General features: G+C 38.3%; 1 protein-coding gene across 1 annotated transcript in view; it reads right to left on the bottom strand.

The window, feature by feature from the left end:
• Positions 1-20443, bottom strand: part of SYCP2L (synaptonemal complex protein 2 like) — a 94795-nt gene that overhangs the window by 55650 nt on the left and 18702 nt on the right. Inside the window, exons 8-19 of the mRNA XM_032861422.1 lie at positions 17048-17133; positions 16852-16940; positions 14652-14686; positions 13392-13534; positions 11516-11568; positions 10852-10897; positions 9137-9229; positions 8981-9041; positions 3514-3659; positions 1989-2082; positions 1422-1523; positions 498-573 (exon numbers count right to left, since the gene is read on the bottom strand). Of these exons, the coding sequence (XP_032717313.1) occupies positions 498-573; positions 1422-1523; positions 1989-2082; positions 3514-3659; positions 8981-9041; positions 9137-9229; positions 10852-10897; positions 11516-11568; positions 13392-13534; positions 14652-14686; positions 16852-16940; positions 17048-17133 (1024 nt within the window). The remainder of the gene's footprint in view (positions 1-497; positions 574-1421; positions 1524-1988; positions 2083-3513; positions 3660-8980; positions 9042-9136; positions 9230-10851; positions 10898-11515; positions 11569-13391; positions 13535-14651; positions 14687-16851; positions 16941-17047; positions 17134-20443) is intronic.

The raw sequence follows: 20443 nt of genomic DNA, 5'->3' as shown, positions 1-20443 counted from the left end.
GTAAGGGGGACAAAAAGGGCAGGACAGAAGGATTTCGAAGGGGCAAGAACATCTTGGAGATGATGGATAGGTACATTATCTTGATTGTAGTGACTGTCCTTGGTATAGACATAGGTTAAAAACTCAAATGACATACTTTAAATATGCACAGTTTATTTTATTCCAGTTGTCTCTATATAAAGCTATAAGGAATTACTTGTCTTATGACCCATTCTTCATAGACCTACATGGAAAAGTAGCAAAACAATGTCGGGTGATAGGTGTTTCCTAGCTGGGAATACATCAAATGTATCACTGGGGGTATACTGGTAAAGATCTGTAGGTCAGGAGAACATCCCAACACTACTCAAATCATTCCACAGAACACTGCACACAATGCTCTGTCCTTGTGTGGGGTGTGGCCAGATGCAGCAAAGATGGAAAGACAGTTGACTTATCCATTATCTGGTCACCTTAATAGCAATCAACATGGTTTAATAACTTTGAAAGTCACATACCTGGATTTGTCATTTAATTTAGGATCCTGAATTTTTACTGATGGTTCTTGTAAATCTGAGGAATCTTTTGAAGTGACTTCCAATCATGAAAATTCAAAACAAAAATGGTTAAGCTTCAAGTAAATATGTAAGTATACTACTCAAGTCTTAGTTTTGTTTTTTGTTTTTTTTCAAAGCTGACCTTGTAGGTCATCTGGTTTCCATTTTTCAGGTGAACTATCTGCTGTATTTCTTTGCTGTAGAAAAAAAAATATGGTGACTTTGAAGTCCCTCTTTTAAAGTTCTTTTAGAGTCACTTTACATATCCAAAGAAAAGCATTTCTAAATACGAAGATACTGGGTTTTTACTCATTAGACTGGATTCCTAATGACTGTTGGCGATTTCAAAAAATTGATGTATCTGCCCTCAGGAGTTTTGTCAGTACCAAACACACTATGTTACATTTCTGTGTAATATCCATGTAATCAAATAAGAAAATGAGGACTGGTCTGGATACCTATATATGCCAAACAGTAGGTTAGGATTAAAAACAGGATGTAGAGTATCTAAGGGCTACAGTTTAAAGGAGTTATTACCTCCATTTTATAGATAAGAAGCCTCAGACTCAGTGGTATTAATTTTTCCAAGTTCCTATATCTAGTAAGGAAAGGGACCTCCTTTCCCTATATCTTGGTCTCTAGATTCAAAGTGAAGGAAGGAGGCAGAGCCAGCCAAGTCACACATTCTAAAGACAGCCAAGCTGTGTCAAAGAAGAGAACACATAAACATGTCAGGCAAAAATTATCTAAAGGAGAGGATAGTCCAAAAAAGGGAGAAATGGTTGGTTAGGGGAAAAAAAATAAATGACAAGCCAGGAGAAGTGGCTTCTACCTGTCTGCATCCTGGCAGACACAGTTCAGAATCTGGTACCCAGCATCCCATACTCACGACAGGCTCAGACTGGTCATTTAAGGGGAGAGTTATTGGGCATTGGTCATCTCTGGCACTCATTAACTCTGCCAGCTTGGTGGATTCTTCTTTCTGGTCTATACACAGAGAACAGAGCATTAAAAGTAGTAACAGTAACCATACACCCTGGTGAACGTATTCTCTAATTGCTCTCCATGGGACCCCACACTGTAGGTACATCGCCATCTATTGGTAAGAGCCGGTAGTTACATTCTGCATTAAACTTCCGAATCCAAAATTTATGGGACTTTGAGAAATGGCTTTGAGATTAACTCCTAATAGATACAGGATCTGTGCAGGTCAGCTTTGTGGGTAGCCACAGCCATGACTCTTTTTCTCCTTTGTCATTTCCATTTGACCCACAAGACAATATATTGGGTAGGGAAAAGGATTCAAGGTGGCTAGCAGCTTTGTTCTCTGTAGGTACAATGGTATACTAATTGCTCTCCCACACCACAGGCTTGCAGTGACCTCTTCCAAGTAAGGTTTTATCATTGTTTTCAAAAGGAATTCAGAGTAAGAAATTTTATTTCCCAATATACCTGTCTCTCTTTCAAGGGTGCTAGGAACGTCAAGGTCTTCTTTCTCAAATTTACTAGAAAGTTCTGAGGAGCTTCTTGTCTGGTCAGGCAACATCTAAAATGCAAGCCAAAATCCACATGATCTTTAAAAGAGGAGTAAACTGAACATTTTTGTTAAGGAAAACTTAAGGCTCAGAACACAATATAAGTTAGAAAAGAAGTTAATCTTATTGCCAACTGTAAATGATAAACCCAAATTTAGAAAGTCCCTCTCTATCTGGTTAATTTTAAACATATAAAACCCTTCATCAGAGGCAATGGGGGTGTGGTGGGAAGGTCTGCTTCCTCGTCTGGGAGAAGAAACTATTTTGTCTGTGAATGAGCTCCTTTCTTACTTCTAGACTTGATAATTCTTTGTCCCTTTCTCTACAAGACTTGTTCTTGAATTCATCCTCCCATAAAGCCGAGTTGGAGTTGGAGGTCCTCCCTTTTGGGGTCTCAGCCAGTCTAGCATCAGTGTTAGACCAATTCATATGTAACATGATATAGGAAGTATTTTTTTAATTAAGTGGTTGATTCTACTCTATTTCTCATTCCATCCATGAAATGGTCTTTTCATGTAGTGAGGATTTGGAAACTCTGCTACAGAGCACTTAATAGACTATAACATGTTTTCATGTACAACTCAGTGCCAAAAGGAAATGGGCCCCAGCCTTCTTCCTTCAGTTCTCTGATCGCTTAACTCAACCTCCTAATGGCCACTACCACAGTATCTTAGGTCCTTTTTTTTTTTTTTAAATCACAAATATCTTTGCTCTGCCTGCCATCTGTGATAAAGGCATTGCACATTTTTAAGGGTTTAAATTATTATTTTTTTAGATTTTATATATCATAGAAAGATCCCACACAAGCAGGGTAAATTATGTCAGGCAGAGGGAGAAGCAGACTCCCTGCGGAGGTACTTGATCCCAGGACCCTGCAATCACCCTGAGCCAAAGGGAGAAGCTTAACCATCTGAGCCACCCAGGTGTTCCCACGGCATTGTGCTCTTGCATGTAAATAGGATACATTATAATGAGTGATATGGAGGCCATAGCATTCTTGAAGAGTAGCGGGCCATTTCACCTGAAGACCAGGAGACCAAACTTTAGAAAAACTCCTTAAGAGATGTTATTTCTAGTGATTCCCTTCAGTTCTCAAGGATTAGAGGAAGAGAAGGAAATGCTGAGAAGCCCACAGCAAGTACCCTCAAAACTTCAGGAAGAATGTGGCGAGGTAGGCATGTTATCCTAGAAAATTTTCAACGGTTCACAATAAATGGTTTAAAGCCTTTTGAGGTAAAAAGAGACTTTGTGTCTGACCTAAGGCAATGATCTATGGAAAGAACTGGGATTAGAACCCCGACTCTCAACTCTCATTACATGATATTCCAAAGATTAAGCTATCTGCTTGAGCAAATGTTCACATCAAAACCCAACAAGCAAGGTAGAAACAGGAAAAAAACACACGAAAACATTTTCAAATAATCAAGAACTATATCTGCCACCTGTCTGTCTTCTCCTAAAGCTTCAATGGAAGCTTGTGATATGTTGAATTGCGAATCAAAGTGGACCTCTATTTTCATCACTTCTTTGTTGTCAATATTAATAGGTTTCTTCAGGCAAATAATGAGGATCTTCCTATTTTCAGTTTCTATCAACAAAAAAGAACAAAGTATGCATATGCATATCAACATAATAAAAAAATTAAGTTCTATAACTTCACTGGGATATTTGTCAGTTCAGATTTTCTGCAGTAAGATGAAAGATTGTATTAAATGAAGTTACTTTGAAATTATTTTTGTTAGATTCACCTTTGTGTGTGTGTTTATACATACAAATATACACAATAGGACTGTGTTTGATCTTCAAAGATAGGAAGTAACTTACCTTAACAGCAGAACTTTGGAATCAAAACCTCGGAAATGGTTTTGATGTCTATAGAATTCAATCTGATTTGTAAGGAGCATTTTTTTTTTAATACAAAGCATTCACCTATAGCAGGTATTTTACCCCCCAATATATTAAACAAGATTCATTCCCATTCTCTCCGATGTCCTTCACTTCTGAAAATTCAAAATAAAAATCACTATTCCCCATACACAAAAACGGAATCACCCTCCTTCATTTCAACAGACTCTACTTAAGGAGGAGGCTCCTGTGTGCCCAGAGGGACCGGTGTCTCCGACGACAACAGTCTCCTTGAGGGCCTCTTACCAGGACACCTGCTCTCTACCAACAAATAGTAATTGGTTTCAGGAAACCGTTTTGACCAAAATTCATGAGGAGTTCAACAATGAGCCACAGTAACTACAAGCTGAGTCCCAAGCTGCAGGAAAGAAAAACAAACTGCCCAAAAGAACAGGCAAAACGAAGGGTCACGCATTGAGGAGAATGAAGAGAAGAAGAAAGAATGAGACACATGGGTCTGGACCTGTGGCCCCCACACACCAAAAACATGGCTAGTGCAAACTCATGTGCCAGAAGCATAAAACATATCACCAGTTTGTGATGACTTCACACACAAAAAAGAGCAGGCAGAAGATCTCACTTGTTAAAGCGATTATGTGTTAAAATGTTAATATTTAGGATATACCGGGTGAAATTTTTTTGAAATATAGTATTTTGAAATCAATCTACTTTTGGACTTTTTAATAGGCTACTGTAAGATTTTAAATATGTCTGACTCAATGGCACCACACACCCCACTCCTGCGTTCTCCCCAGGACCTGCTCACTCCAATAGGTCTGTGGCTGAGCACATCCAAGGACGTATCACAAGCCTGGCAGTGTGCAAGCAGCTGCTACAGGAGCCACCACCACCCTAAAGTGACTCCTGCTCTAGGTAGAGGGAAAGATGACCGCGTATACCAGGCTCACGGTGGGCCTGAGCCATGGGGGCAGGAGAGACAGGCATCTAGTCTGACTGCAAGGCCTCTCCAACCAATGAAATCTTCTCAGAATACAACACAGGGAAAGAGCCTTGCAATTTGGTACTATGTCATTTCCCAGACCCCTGGTCTGACTCAATTTAAGCCCAAGGCAGCCCCAGATGGACCCACTAAAAACCCAGGGACTAAACCCTGCCACAACAGGCAGAGCCACTGCAGACAAATGGACTGAATGCGAATGTGGCTTAGCCACAATAGGACACGTGCAACAAATAAGGGGGATGTTCATGAAGTGTCAGGTTCTAGTGAACAGGGGACATTGCACTGCGGGGCAGTACGGGACCTTTTCTTCATAATGCCCCTACTTCCAAAAGCAGGAGGCATAGCAGACTCTCAAAACACATAGAAAGAGACAGACAAAATGAGAGAGGAATACGTCTCATATGAAAGAACAAAATTATAGCAAGAGCTAAATGAAATAGATAATATTCCTGATAGAATATTTAAAGTAATGGCCAGAAATATATTCCCTGGTTTTGAGAAAAGAGTGGGAGACCTCAGTGAGACCACCAACAAAGAGACAAAACAAAGAATCAGAGATAAAGACCTCAGTAACTGAAATTAAAAATATACTAGATGGAATAAACATACTAAAAGGAGAATAGGTCAATGACCTATTCCTATTTAGGTCAATGACCTATTCCTATTCCACTTGACTGAAAGCTATCAAGTGGAATAGGAGAAAAATAAAGTGAAAATAGACTAAGGAAACACATCAATACTACCAAGTGTAACATTTACATTATAAGATTCCCAGAAGAAAAGAGGACAGAAAACCTATATGAAGAAATAATAGCTGAAAATTTCCCTCTTCTGGAGAAGGATACATACCCAGATCCAAGAGGCATACAATCACCAACAAAAATCAACCCAGTGAGGTCCACAACAAGATATACAGTTAAAATGGCAAAAAGTAATATAAAGAGAATTTTAAAAACAGCAAGAGAAGACAGTTACAAACAAAGGAAACACCATAAGACTATCAGCTGATTTTTCAGAGAAACTTTGAATATATCATTAACTCCCTCTGGCTCCCTCAAAGTGCTAAAAGAAAAATCCTGGGTCACCTGGGTGGCTCTGTCACTAAGCATTAAGTGACAGCCTTCAGCTCAGGGCATGATCCCAGGGTCCTGGGATAGAACCCTGCATTGGGCATCCTGCTCAGCAGAAAGCCTGCCTCTCCCTTGCTCACTTCCCCTGCTTGTGTTCCCTCTCTCGCTGTGCTTCTGTCAAATAAATAAAATCTTTAAAAAAGACAGACAGACATTGATCAAAAAAAAGAAAAATCTTGCAACCAGGAACACACTATCCAGCAAGCCTATCATTTAGAATAGAAGGAGAGCTAAAAAGTTTCTCAGAAACAAAAGTTAAAGGAATTCATGACAACTAAACCTGTCTTACAAGAAATGTTAAGGACATTGAGTGGAAACGAAAGGCAATAAGAGTAAGAGAAGCAAGTGTGGGAGGCCACGGTAAGGCTTAGATGAGAACCAAACCAAGCCCTGACTTGTGCCTCCTTTAAAGGCTGAATAGTGGAACAGAAGGCTTAGGTCGATAAAGTCGAGCAGCCCTGAGAAAGGGTCTGTGCTATGTGTTGTGCGCTCACCTACGTGACTTCCCACACGTTCGCTAGTCAGATAGAGACGATTTGGCGGGGGTCAGAAGTTCTTGGCTGGTCCTTGCTATCCTTGCACGGGCTATAGACTACACCACTGTAAGACTGTGCTGTGCTTACATAAACTGTGTCTTGGGTGGCCTTGAAGTCCGTACATCTGGCGCTAGAGGGTCTGCTATTGGTGCTTGGGAAATTGATAATGGGAAAGCTTGAAGGATTTCCTGTGCTTGTTGCAAACTCTTTAGTAATCAGCTAAAAATAGATACTTTTCTTATGATTGCTTCTGTTAGTTATATAATGCCTCACAGCCTTGAATAAAATCAGCACTACTGGACATCCTCCTTGGTGCTCCTCCTGACCCATCTCTTTCTCTCTTAATTTCTTTTCAGCATCCTCTTACCCTCTCGACCCTGGTCGATTTGTCGCGCTGGCCGCGACAAGCAAGAAATATAAAAGCAGTAAAACTTGGTACCTCTATAAAAATCAGTCAAGGGATTCATAAAGTAAGAGGATGTTAGTATAACACCATCTACCTAAAACACGGGGGTGGGGGCGGGTAGAGGAGTAAAGAATGGATTCAAACTTAAGCGACCATTGCCCAAGTATAGATTATTATATGTATAAGAGGTTATAAACTCAATGGTAACCACAAATCGAAAACCAGTAACAGATTTACAAAGAATAAAGAGAAAGGAATCCAAGCATAGGACTCCAAAAAGCCAGCCAACAGTAAAGAGCAAGAAGGGAACAAAGAACTAAATAACCACAAAACAAGTAACAAAATGGCAATAAGTACATACTTATCAGTAAATCTTTGAATGTAAATGGACTAAACACGCCAAAAGACGGTGACGGAACAGATAAAAAAGCAAGACACATCTATATGCTGCCTATAAGAGTCTCATTTCAGATCTAAAGATACATGCAGATTAGAAGTGAAGGGATGGAAAATTATTTGTCATGCAAATGGATGTGAAAAGAAAGCTAACAATATTTCTATCAGACAAAATAGACCTGAAAACAAAGACTTGTGATCTGTCTGCACTCTGCCTTGACCTCCTTGTGTGGCCCCTGGAGGTGTACTGGGTACTTCCCTCCAGGATCTGAGGAATGAGGTTATGAAGGCACATTGTTGAGAAAAGATGGTGGTGGAATGAATAGGAGGACTGTAGGCTTATTTCATCCCACAAACATGACTAGATAACTATCAAATCATCCTGAATACCCCAAAAGTTGTTCTGAGGATGGACAGAATAAATGCCACAACTAAAGGGAGAGAAGAGGTCACACTGAAGAAAGTAGGAAGTATGGATCTCTGGTGCTGTGGAGGGGAGAGAGCTGGTCTCAATGAAAGGCAAGGGAGTACACAGGAGAACACACAAGGAAAACATTTCTCCAAAGTCATTGGCTTGGAAAATGAGAAGGGCTGAATTTTGTGAGGTCTGGCAACCAGCAGGGCTTTAAAAGTCTGGAGTTTTAAAGGTCACTGGTCTTGGCTGTGATAGAGCCTAGAGGGCATGGACTGCTTCTGGAGACGAGGCAGGAAAACCACCTGGGGGCAGGCTCTGTCATTTAGGCATCATCCAACTCTTGGTTTCAGCTCAGGTCATGATCTCACAGTGGCGAGAAAGCCCCACGTCATGCTCCGTGCACAGCATGGAGTCAGCCTGAGATGCTTTCCCTGTTCCGGTTTTAAGTACCTGCTCTCCTTCTCCCAACTTCTCCCGCCATAAAACATTCTCCATGTTAACCACTCTAAAATATATAGTTCAGTAGCATTAAGTGTATTCACATTGTTGAACCACAGATCTCTGGAATTGTGTCTTGCAGATCTAAAACTCTATCCGTTAAGCAGCAGCTCCCCATTTCCTTCTCCCCACAGGCCCTACTCTACTTCCTGTCTCTATCACTTTGAGAGATATCCATAAATGTAATGATAGGATATGTGTTTTGATTAGCCTACTCACGTAGTGTAATGTCCTGAAGGTTCATCCTTATTGTAGCATGTGCCAGACTTTCCTTTTAAAGCTGGATCATATTCCATCCTTATTCACCATTAGATGGACATTTGGGTCACTTCTACCTCTTGGCGATTGAATAATATTGCAACAAACATCGGTATGTCCATCTGTTTTCAAGTCTGATATCTAGAAGTGAAATTGCTCTCACATGGTGATTCTGTTTTGAAGTTTCTGAGTGACTATAACTATTTTTACAATAAAAAAAAAAAACTCAGGAAAATAATTGAATCCTGAAGTCACAAAGTGAAGGAGTCCTCAACCTTGTACCCTTGCACCCTGGTCCTGAGCAGTGTTCCTTCCATCACACTATACCATCTCCCTCCTACCTCAAAGGACAAAGTCTGCTCTAGAATCAGAACTAAATGTGGAGTGGTTTAGAATTATCTTACCTAGTACGCTGAAATTAACCACTGCTTCCTTCAAAAGTCTTACTGAGTCCCATAGAGCACTCTGGAAAAAAATAAGTTACGTTCATGAGCACATAATGTATTTGCATATAAACAATCTCTAAGCACTTGGTTTAAGTAGGAATTAAACACAGTTACCTTACTATTGTCTATATAAAAAGTGACACTCTGACTTCCGAGGTTGAAGTCAATCCAAAATTTCTCTAGTTTTTCATCTTCTGGTTTTCTCATCTGTAAGATGTAATTTCAACATGAATTGTGTACATATACTGTTAAAGAGTCAGAGGGAAATTAGTCCACTAAAAACAACTTCTGCTTTTCTTGGAAAAACACTACTTTAATACTGTAGGAGGTCTTTATTGCCTTACTTCTGCAAAGCAGGAGGAAGGTCTTAACTTCATATAACTAAGGTATTTCTGGAAAAAAAAAAAAACCACAACCACTATCCTTAGTTTAACATTTGAAAGATGTTTAAATGTGTCAGAGGACTCTATTCACATATTTCCCCCCTGAGAGAATTATAAGAAAGTAGTCCTATATTGAAGCAGAAACAATAGAAATACTGCATAGAAATGGAAACTTTAAGAAAAGGAGGTATTATCAAATATAAGCGATTATTTGCCATCTACCTTACTATATCCATTAGAGCTAAAATGTGAAGATTTCAAATTACCTTCATTTTAATTGATTGTAAAATAAATAGGTGCTTATAGGAAAAAAAAGCTTCAAACCACATTGTTTATAGAAACAGTCAATGTCTCCTTCTCTGCCCTTCAACTTGGTATCTTTCCAGAGAAAGATTAACAATGTCTTTGTTTCCTCCCAGATGTTTTCTAGACATATCAGAAATATATGAAGAGTTATCTTAAGACTGGGAAAAAACAATAGACCACTTGCTTTTCTGAAAATGGCATTTCTTGGGCAACTTTCCATCATATGTGCTTATTTCTTTGAATGAAGGCTTTAACTATAATCTATGTTATGGGAAGCCAGTTGAGGGCCATGTTGAAGCTGATGAAAATTTAGAAGTCCAAAAAAAAAAAAAAAAAAAAAAATCTACCACCAAGCAGATACTGGAAACTTCAGATAACCAGAGGAATAAAAATAGAGATACAGAAATCAATCAGGCTAGTAAAATCAGTCCTAGGGAGAAGAAACTTGTGGTAGAGTCAGGAGTTAAAGGTTCAGCTCACAGAGGCTGAGAAACAGCCTCTAAACCCAAAGCAAGGAAACGGTTGAGGACATTTTGATGACAAGGTCCAGGAAACCTCAGCTGAGTCAAGGTTCATAGGTCTTTGAAGAATGTATCCCCTGTGAAGATGCTGTGGGTGGACCTTGTTCATTTAGAAACTGAAGAAGGTGGTAAAAAGAAACCACTCACCCTTTGACTGTAAAATACAACGTAGAAATATCTTGTGAAAAGACAGCCCCCAATTTCTGTGGATAAGGTGGGGAGCATCAAATGGAAAGAATCAAGGGAATGGTTCTTTTCCTTACAATACAGGCATGAATAATGGTATCCACTAATAGGGTAAAAATAATAAAATAAAATAAATAGGGTAAAATAATGCCAGATTCCTGTAATAGATCTCATGAACACAGTATCAACCCTAAAATTCCTGTATCTGGCATTAACAATAGAACCCTTAAACTTATTAGTAATGCATCCCAGTTAGAGCAGGAGAGAAGACAGGCAAAGAAAGGCTTTGGAATGGAGACCTCTAAAAGAAATAAGCTTCCTTTCCTAAAAAGCCCTTCTTTTAGGGAGAGCAGTTTGGCCTAAGTATGTATACCTAAGTTAGGGTCTATGAGACCCATATATGCCACTTTCATAGCCCCAGAGATGAACATACCTCATGCCCATCAGCAAAAGCAGCAATACACGGAAATGAATAGACCCTGCAAAACATTTCACAATGTAGAAAATATAATATGGGCGGATACACAACACAACTTACACATATATAACAAGCATTTTTATCTAGGGTATATGATTAAATCTCTTTGCATAAAGTATGAAAGAGGGTCTCAAACCTACAAATGGATACTACTCTGGGGAGATTTCCAGTCTCCATCTGGCTAGTATACAAGTCCAGTTTACTGGTCTACCAGCCAGGCTTACTAATACTCTATCTCTGCCTAGTTGCTGGGCCAGATTACAATGAAAGGAGTGCACTTAGCAAATTCTCATCAAGAACACTTTGTAATAAACCTATCTTTACAGACTTAAAATCTTCAAATAAAATCATTTCATAAAATCTCCTAGGGAACATGTTAAATATATTCCAAAGCATAAGTAAATATTGTAAAAAAAAAAAAAACCTGATAGAGGTAATTTTTAAACACATACAAATGAATCACTACGGAGAATGGATCTAATCTCCTGACATTTCTATTCAATGGATAATCTAGTAGTGATAAGTTACGTATTTTCTATTCTCTCCTGAAATAGAACGGATCCTAGATTTCTAATATTAGATATTTTCAAAATAAAATGACACCCAGAGACATACTTACCTTTTCTTATCACCAAGTCGGTTATTTAGGTAATTGAGAAACCGTCTACTATCCTTCAAAGAAATAATGCAAACTTTAAGAAAAAAAAAGCTTTTACCATTTTTTTACCAGCTTGTAGAAACTAGGGTTTGCTTCTGAATTCCCAGGATCCAGTACATCACAGGGTTCCACCAAGATTCATTATTACAGGTTAATTAAAACAATACACTGTGTTAGAAAGGGGAAACTTCAGACCCAAATTCAGATCCAAACCCCCAGCCAGGAGATTTTCAGCTGAGGAATGCTTTAAGTTTCCAAAGTTTATGTGCACAGTTACATTTCACTGGGTTGAAGGGAAAAGAAATACATTTAACTAGTGACCTAGATTACAGTTTATATGCTAATCCACTGGGGATCCATCTTGTTAATATCTACCCAGGACGAGTCAACCACAAACCCATAAGCTTATACATTTCGGGTTTATTCTGGGAGCATTATCCATTGCCAATTTTCATCATCAAGAGTTCTCTACCCCATTCCTTCTTGGTTTCTCTCTTCTCACACAGGTTCTGAGAATAAGGATTATTGTTAGAGAGTTCTCCTACCCGGAAGCCAGGAAGAAGGTAAATTTGTTGCCTCCAAAATACTAAAGCTGAACAGACACCAATCCAGGTTTTTGTCCCTTTTCTTAGGGAGGATTGAATATTGTAATCCCTCCTTACAATCCACATCTTTATGCAGCACTAAATAGACAGCAGCTATGTAAGCCTTGACCTAAAAGTAGTTCCATTAAGAAGACAATGGCTCTATAGGGGAAAGGATTTGAGAAATGTTACTTTTGACTGATTTTCGTGGAATTTCCTTGACCACGAGGGGATAACGAAGAGGAAAAAGGGAACTAACCTCTGAGTCTACAACATCCCAGACACACTGGTTTCTCTCATTCAGTTCTCATAGCTTTAAGGTGGGTTTTATTCCTATCTCACAGGTAAGGACACTGAGGCTTCATAAGTCAACTACCTTACCAAAGTGCGTGCATCATGTAAGCCATGGAGGTAGACTCAAACCAGAGGCTTATAGTCTTTCCATTTCCATCAAAAATCAATACTGGTTAAACAACTACTACCTATCTGTCAGTAGGCTCAAAGTTAATATTTTAAGTATATTTAAAACTTCAGATTTAATAAAATTCTAATTGCATAGTGGTTTTGACCAGAAAAGCTTGGTCCAACACGAGCATGGTTACTAAGAATTTTACTTTTTCCTAAAGGACCTAACCTTCATTGTAAGAACTTTTAGAGAGAAGAGGAAAACCATTTGAGCTATTTTAGGATGAAGGTGAATATGCAGCAAACTATAACCTATTTTTGTGCTATTTGGGGGTATAATCACCATGAACCCAGACTGCATGGAAAACACTGGAAATTACTATTCCTCTAAAATAGAGAGGCCTGATGGTTCAAAGCACAACTGCCCATAATACTCCTCCAACTAGTTCACCCCATGCCAATTTCAACCTCCCCTCATTGCCCCAGCTGCTCTGTACAAGGCTGAAATGCACATTTTCTCTAGCTCTCCTACCATCTGAGATTCACTGAAATTTGTTCCCCCCCATGACATTTTCTTGGGCTGGGTCCATCATATTCACATCACCTGTCTCCAGTCCAAATTACCTTTAAAAAAAAAATCTGTATGCCCATATTTGGTACAGATATTCTGCTCAGTCCTCAGATCATTTCACATAAATGAGAAATAGGAAGCTTAAGAATGGCTCCTTATTCACTTAATCAGTTCTTAATTTAAGAAAATCTCCTCCCCTGAGCCCAGTGTTGAAGAAAACACTGAGGATGTTTAATAAGTATTGGGTAAGTAGACTTTTGATGACCAGGAATCTCACCGTCTCAAATTCTCGATCTTTAATTTCTTTGAAAGCTTCAGCAATTACATCATCTTCAAACCACTCATGAACAAGCTCAGCCCTTGATTTTTTCAAGGTCAGTCTACACAATGCTTCAGAAAGTGCAACCTGCTGGTCATAATCTAGAGATTAAAAAATGGTAGGTTATTCTGAGGTGGGCATAAAGCAAAAGAAAAAAAAAAGGAGTTCTACAGATTAACACTTGTTCTAAGAAATATGTAATATTTGTATTTTGTATTATTTGTATTTTGTATTATTTGTATTTTGTATTATTTGTATTTTGTATTATTTGTATTTTGTATTATTTGTATTTTGTATTATTTGTATTTTGTATTATTGTAATATGTATCCCATGTATTTTGTAATATGTATCCTATGTATTTTGTATTATTTGTATTTTGTATTATTGTAATATGTATCCTAAAGCACCATTACTTAAATTCAGTATTTAACATTAGCAGAAAATCTAAATAGGCCAGCATATAACAATTAAAACATTTCTACATTTTATGTTTTATATTAAAACACTCATCAAAACAGCCCCAACAGTCTTAATATTACAAAAATAAAATCAGAATAAACTGATACTTCATGACTGATAAAACCTAACATCTTTAAATTTCAAGTAATTTTAAGGATAAAAAGTAAGCTGCAGCCAGATATGTACAACAGGAGGACATTTATAGAATGCTTTTAAAATTTGCAAAGCAATGTATGAAGTAATGAATCACTAAATTCTACTCCTGAAACCATTATACTGTATGTTAACTAAAATTTAAATAAAAATTAGAAAAAATAGTGTATGTGGTTTATGAATACATAGAAGTAGAAGAACATACTTTTGATTGAAAAAACAAATCCAAGGCAAGGATTACCTCTACCAGTGGGGAGGAGAATGGGATCAGGGACATGTACACCAGAGGTTTTACATGTAACTGGTTTATTTTACGAAAAAAAACAAAAACAAAACCAACAACAAAACAAAAGACCAAAAAAACCAAGACCATGTAAATGTGGCAAAATGTTAGAATTTGACTAAGCTGGTTGGTGAGGAAATGAGTATTCATGAATTATTCTTTATGGCTTTCAGCATGCTAAAACTTTATAAAATTAGAAGTGAAGTGTTCTTCCTATTTTCAACTTGACCATAATTTTTACCCATAGTTCTAAGATGCTCACAAAACCCCCAATTGTCCAACATGTAATACTCTAATATTTAAAATTCTAAACAATTCTTACCACCCACAGTCAAGATTGTCCTTGCAAGGTCTTTCCTGAAACATTTAGATAAATAACATTTTACTGAAGTGTACATAAAACTTTATTCTATTGGTATTAAAATTTAAAACCAAGATGCAGGGGTGCCTGGGTGGCTCAGTAGTTGGGCATCTGCCTTCTGCTCAGGTCATGATCCCAGAGTCCTGGCATAGAGCTGCCCCCGCCCCCCACCTGTCCGTCTCTGCTCGGTAGGAAGCCTGCTTTTCCCTCTCCCACTCACCCTGCTTCCATGTCTCTCTCGCTGTCAAATAAAATAAATAATATCTTAAAGAAACAGTTGGATTTTCACTGACAAACACTTGAAAAATAAAAATACAACCAAGATGTATATTTTTTAAAATGTAGAGAGAGCACACGCATGAACAAAGGAGAGGGGCAAAGGGAGAAGCAGTCTCCCCTCTAAGCAGGAGCCCAACACGGGACTTGATCCAGGACCCTGGGATCATGACCTGAGCCAAAGGCAGATGCTGGACTCAGCCCCCAGACCCACCCACCAAGATGTGTATTTTTTAAATTATTTCAAACTCAGCATCAGAATTTCTTAAATGTCAAGAATACATCTTGACATATTTCTTAAATGTCAAGAAAAGTTAATGACTTAAAAACATTTTTTAAAAGAGACTAGAGTTCTTATACATTCAGAGGCAGTATTGCTCCTTCTGTAAAGGGAATTCAATTGGAGGATGTCTGAAGATCAACAAATCCTAAGATTCTGGAATTTTATAGTCCTCTCACCAACTTGCATGAATATATTTTTTGAATAAATCTTTTTAAAAACATAGTTGACACCTGAAAGAAATGCTACAGTAGGTGCTGTGAGTCCTTCCAGTGAGCTCTTGAATAGCTTTTAAAAACTGGTAATTTTAGCATTATAATGTAAAAATTAACCCTCTTACATCCAACAACAGATTCCCACATTATATAACAATTTCAGTTAAATGCTAACAAGTATGATACTGGTCTTCTAATGTCTCAAATAACTCCCATTTTAAGAAATAGATTGGCCAAGAAATCTTGTAGTTCAATTTCTCATAAACAGATTGCTTTGTTACTATTAAGAAACCTTGCCTTAAAATAGTACCACTACTTTGTGCTTGCAGACTTTATATCTAACCTTAAGTCTGGAACATTCCAGACTTTTTAGGACACACAGTAAGGCAGGACCATACAATTAGTTTGAAAATTTAGGAGAAAACATCGGATCAGTTGTTCTCCAATTCTAAATATAACATTAAGAGTAATGGTTAATTTAATCTAGTTAGATTTTTTTTTTTAGGAAATATTCAGTAGAAAAACTGCATCCTGCAAACACTAGTTAAATGAACAAACATGACAGCAGTGGGCTCCATGTTCCCTATCACTTCATTCAGGCCTATAATATGACAGACTTGGCTGCCCTTCCTCTCTTCCGTCATGGCTGCAGGTCACGTGAATGACGGCATACCACAATAGGTCAATGATGCTGGTTGGTGGCTAGCACGGTAACACATTTAGGTTCAAATTTTGAGTAGGGAGCTGGTTCTGCTTTTCACGGCCACACATTACAACCTTACTCCTAAATTTCAATGTCCCAAGAACTACATAGTCATAACTAGGCCATCAAAAAAACAAAAATCCACTGTTTTTTTTTTCCCCATTTTTGAAAAGCAATACAAATGCCAATGGCATAGCTGAAAGTTGGTAGCTTTTGAGCATTTGCTACTAAGTAACATGGTCATCACTTTGAATGAGTTAGTTCATTCAAACTGTATAATAACTATCAAGGATTACAGTTGGCTCCACTTTACAGGTGAGCAAAGAGAGGTGGCAAAAACAGATCTGAAGCCCAGCAGTCTGGTCCAGAGTCTACACTCTTAACAATCTCCTATGAGGCACTAATTTAACTCACATTCACAGAGGAAAAAATAACCTATAGCCCAAGAAAGCATCTCAGCTCACAAACTTGACAAATATACTATTAAGAAAGAACTTAGCAAAGTCTAGCTTTTTCCCCTTAGTCCTCCGTCACTGTTAGCGCAGAGCCTGTGCACAGCAGGTGCACAAAGCATTTACTGAAGAAAGCAATGAAGGCATCAGGTCTAAGGAGAACAGAGACAGAGGCAGTACAACCAGAGAGTTTTTACCCTTACAGCATCCCATAATCAAGTACAAGGTCACTTACATAAGACGACTTGGGCCTTCCAACAAAGGGAGTCGTCTTCGCTCTTCCTGAGGCATGTCATGCAAAATGGAGTTCAAAGTTTTCAAAGCCTGGAGACAGGGAAAGTATTTACAGGGAAGAAACATGGAGGCCGATTGAACAACCCTCTCAAAGACCTTTAGAGCAACTGTTAGCAGATTTGTTACTTGCAACTCACCTCCTGTTGAATCAGATGACTTACAGTCTTTTCTGTCACCAGAAACCCTAAGGTAAATATGAAGGAATCCAAAATCTGCATTTTCCCTGAAAGCATAATTTTAGAAAAATCAAACGGATGCGAAGAATAAGGAAATGATTCCCACAAAACAGGAAGAGGCAAAGACTGGAAACACCATGAGAGCAGTGAACATTTTAGAAATTGAGACAGTCTGGGCAATAAGACAGGATAAAATACACTTGCAGCGTTTAGACCTTCATTGAGGAAAAGAGCAGCATACACAAAGTGTGGCTGTGTGTGATTACCTTGTCTCAAGCAAAGCTACATTTTTTTTTAATCCAGGCTGAGGGACAGATATACAAAGGATAGCTACTGTAGTTTTGTTTCTCACATTGTATATTTCTCCAAAAATAAAAATTTTAAAGGTCTTATGCTAACAAAAGCAGGGTTTAAACAAAGTATTGACCTTTATTAAACAGCATAATTATAGAAGCTTCAGTTATTTATGTCAGTACATAGTAAAAAGAAATGGGTATGTGATTATCCTCTTATTGTATATAATATCAATACTAGAGTTAATATTATTAATTACTAACCGTATTTATAATACTACTTAATAGTATAATTATTGATATTACTATATAATGTTGATTATATTAATTATCCTGCTTATTAAACTATGGTTTCATTTATGCACATTAAGATATAAAATTATAGTACATTTATGAAAAATGAGAACATTTATGTTAAGATCATAACATTATTTTCATAGGTTCAAAGGTGCAATTTTGATATATAGATTTTTTTTGTCACATGTCATATAGTTTTTGTCACATGTCATATACTCACCCCCCGTAGAACTCATGAGACTGTATAAACCCCAAAGCAGAAAAATAGAAGTAAAAAAGATTCTTCTATCAAAAAAAGCCAGATGGATACTGCTGGATGAGCTCTGGAAATCAGAAGTTTGGCTAAGAGCTGTGCCAACAACTTGCCTGCCAGTTTAAAACTTGAAGATTTCAACACAGCCCAAATGGACAGCAGAGGATCCTAAAAACATTTATGTACCTGTTAATTAGCAACTATCGGGTGTCCTGTCTTTTCATTTACATAGTAAAGAAAACAAATAGAGCCTTAGAAAAGGGAAAGAGGAACACTGCCATTAGGTAGCAGAAAAGGGACTTTTTAAAAAGTGCTTACTTCTGGAAATGAAGATTTAAGAAGCACGTGACTGATCACAAAAAACTTAAGAGAACATGAATTCCAAGAAAGAGTCTCCACCCTCAAAAAGCCAGCATAATAACCTGTCCTGAGACTCGGCATGAAAGTAACAGTTTCAAAAGTATCTGGGGGCACACACTGAAGAAATTGATTTACTAATCTCAGTATGTGGTAGGGGGCAGGAATCTTTAGGAGACTTCTCTAAATACAAAAATGCTGGTGGGCACCATTTTTCTTCCTGTCCCTCAGCTTACGTAGCTGGACATTTACTAGAGCCAGCAGTGACACTCTCCCCCAGTCTTGCTAGAACCACAGGCCCCACCCCCAGTGCTCCCTTACAGACCTGCCCCATCCAACCCACCTGCCTTAGAAGCCATCCTTACAGAGTGGCTCCTACCCCACCACACAATGCAAGGTGCCCCAGTGGGAAACCAGCACCACTCTAAAGAGACTACTGCCCTGGAGAGAAGGAAGAAATAATCCCACACACCAGTTTGCCCACAGTTCCAGCAGCCAAGCCTTTCCACTGATCACAGAGGGAGAAAGCCCTGCCATTAGGTACGCTTGCAACAAAGAGGCTGATTGCACATACCTAGTCTGACTGCCAATCCCATCCACCAATGAAAGCCTCTGAGCCACACAGGGAGAAAGGCTGGTCATCTGATACACTCACAGAGAGGCTAATTCCAGACAACCAGACCGACTGCTGACCTTGTCCACCTACCAGCCCACAGAGGCCTTACACAGGCCCCTCAATGCTGCGTGGATCAAACCCTGCCCAGTGTACCCACAGGAGGCATAGTGGGTCTATGGAGCTGACTGGGGTGAAAACACAGCTAATCTCAACAGTAAGGTATATGCAGCCCACATAGGAGAGACCCCAGCTTGTGTGGTTCTGATGACCAGAGGGCATGACACTACAGGGAACCACTGAACTTCTATACAAGGCAACTACTTTCTAGCCTAGAAGACATAGCTATCCCTCCCTAACATATAGAAAAAGACAGAGTGAGGAATCAAGAATAGGTCTTAAATGAAAGAACAGGACACAAACCACAGCCCAAGAGCTAAAAGAAATGGAGATAAGTAATGTAATAGAGAATTCAAAGTAATGGCCATAGAAATACTCACTCGACTTAAGAGTGAGAATGAGAACAACAAAGATAGAAAATATGAAACAAGTCAGATGAAGAACTCAAGAACTGGAACAAAGCAACAACAAAAACAAAACTAGAGGGAATCAGTAGTATATTAGAAGAGACAAAAGAACAATTCACTGATCTGGAAGACAGGGTAATGGAAAAGAACCAAGCTGAACAGCAAAAAGTGAAAAATGAGAATAGGTTAAGGGAATTCAGCAACATCAACCACAGTAACATTCGCATTGTAAGGATCCCAGAAGGAGTTAAGAAATGGGCGGAAAACTTATTTGAAGAAATAACTGAAAAATTCCTAAACTGGAGAAGGAAACAGACAGCCAGACCCAGGAAGCACAGAGAAATCCTAACAATGTAAACCCAAGGAGGTCCACACCAAGACACATAAATACGAAAAATGACAAAAAGGAGTTAGAGGATTTTAAAAGCAGCAGAGGAAAACCGTTACATTTAAGGGAGACCTCACAAAGCTATCAGCTTATTTTTCAGCAGAAACATTGTGAGCCAGAAGGTAATGGAATGATATATTCAAAGTGCTAACAGGAAAAAAACCTATAACCAAGAGTATTCTAACCAGCAAGGTTATCATTCAGAATAGGAGAGATAAAGTTTCCCAAACAAAAGCTAAGAGTTTTCATTACCCTTAAACCAGCTTTACAAGAAAGGTTAAAGGGAATTCTTTGAAAAGGAAAGGCCATGACTAGAAAGTTCTAAGAATTCACAGGTAAAAGCAGTTATAATTATAGTGGATTCAATCATAAAGCCAGTTTGTGAACACGCAGTTTGTTAACACGCAGTAGTAATACAATCTGCTCTATCTACAGGAAAAAACAGTCAAGGGTAGACAAAATAAGACAATGCAAAATATATCATATACATAAAACATGGAAGGTGGAGTAAAAATGTGGTGCTTTTAGAATGTGTTCAAACTAAAGTAGCTATCAACTTAATAAAAGCTGCTATGTACACACAAGAGGACATATATACCTAGTGGTAGTCATAAATAAATAAAAAAACC

This window comes from Lontra canadensis, unplaced genomic scaffold (genome assembly GCF_010015895.1).
Source record: "Lontra canadensis isolate GAN:19392208 unplaced genomic scaffold, GSC_riverotter_1.0 scaffold21, whole genome shotgun sequence".
Lineage (NCBI taxonomy): Eukaryota > Metazoa > Chordata > Mammalia > Carnivora > Mustelidae > Lontra > Lontra canadensis.
This window is presented reverse-complemented; position numbering and strand designations above follow the sequence as displayed.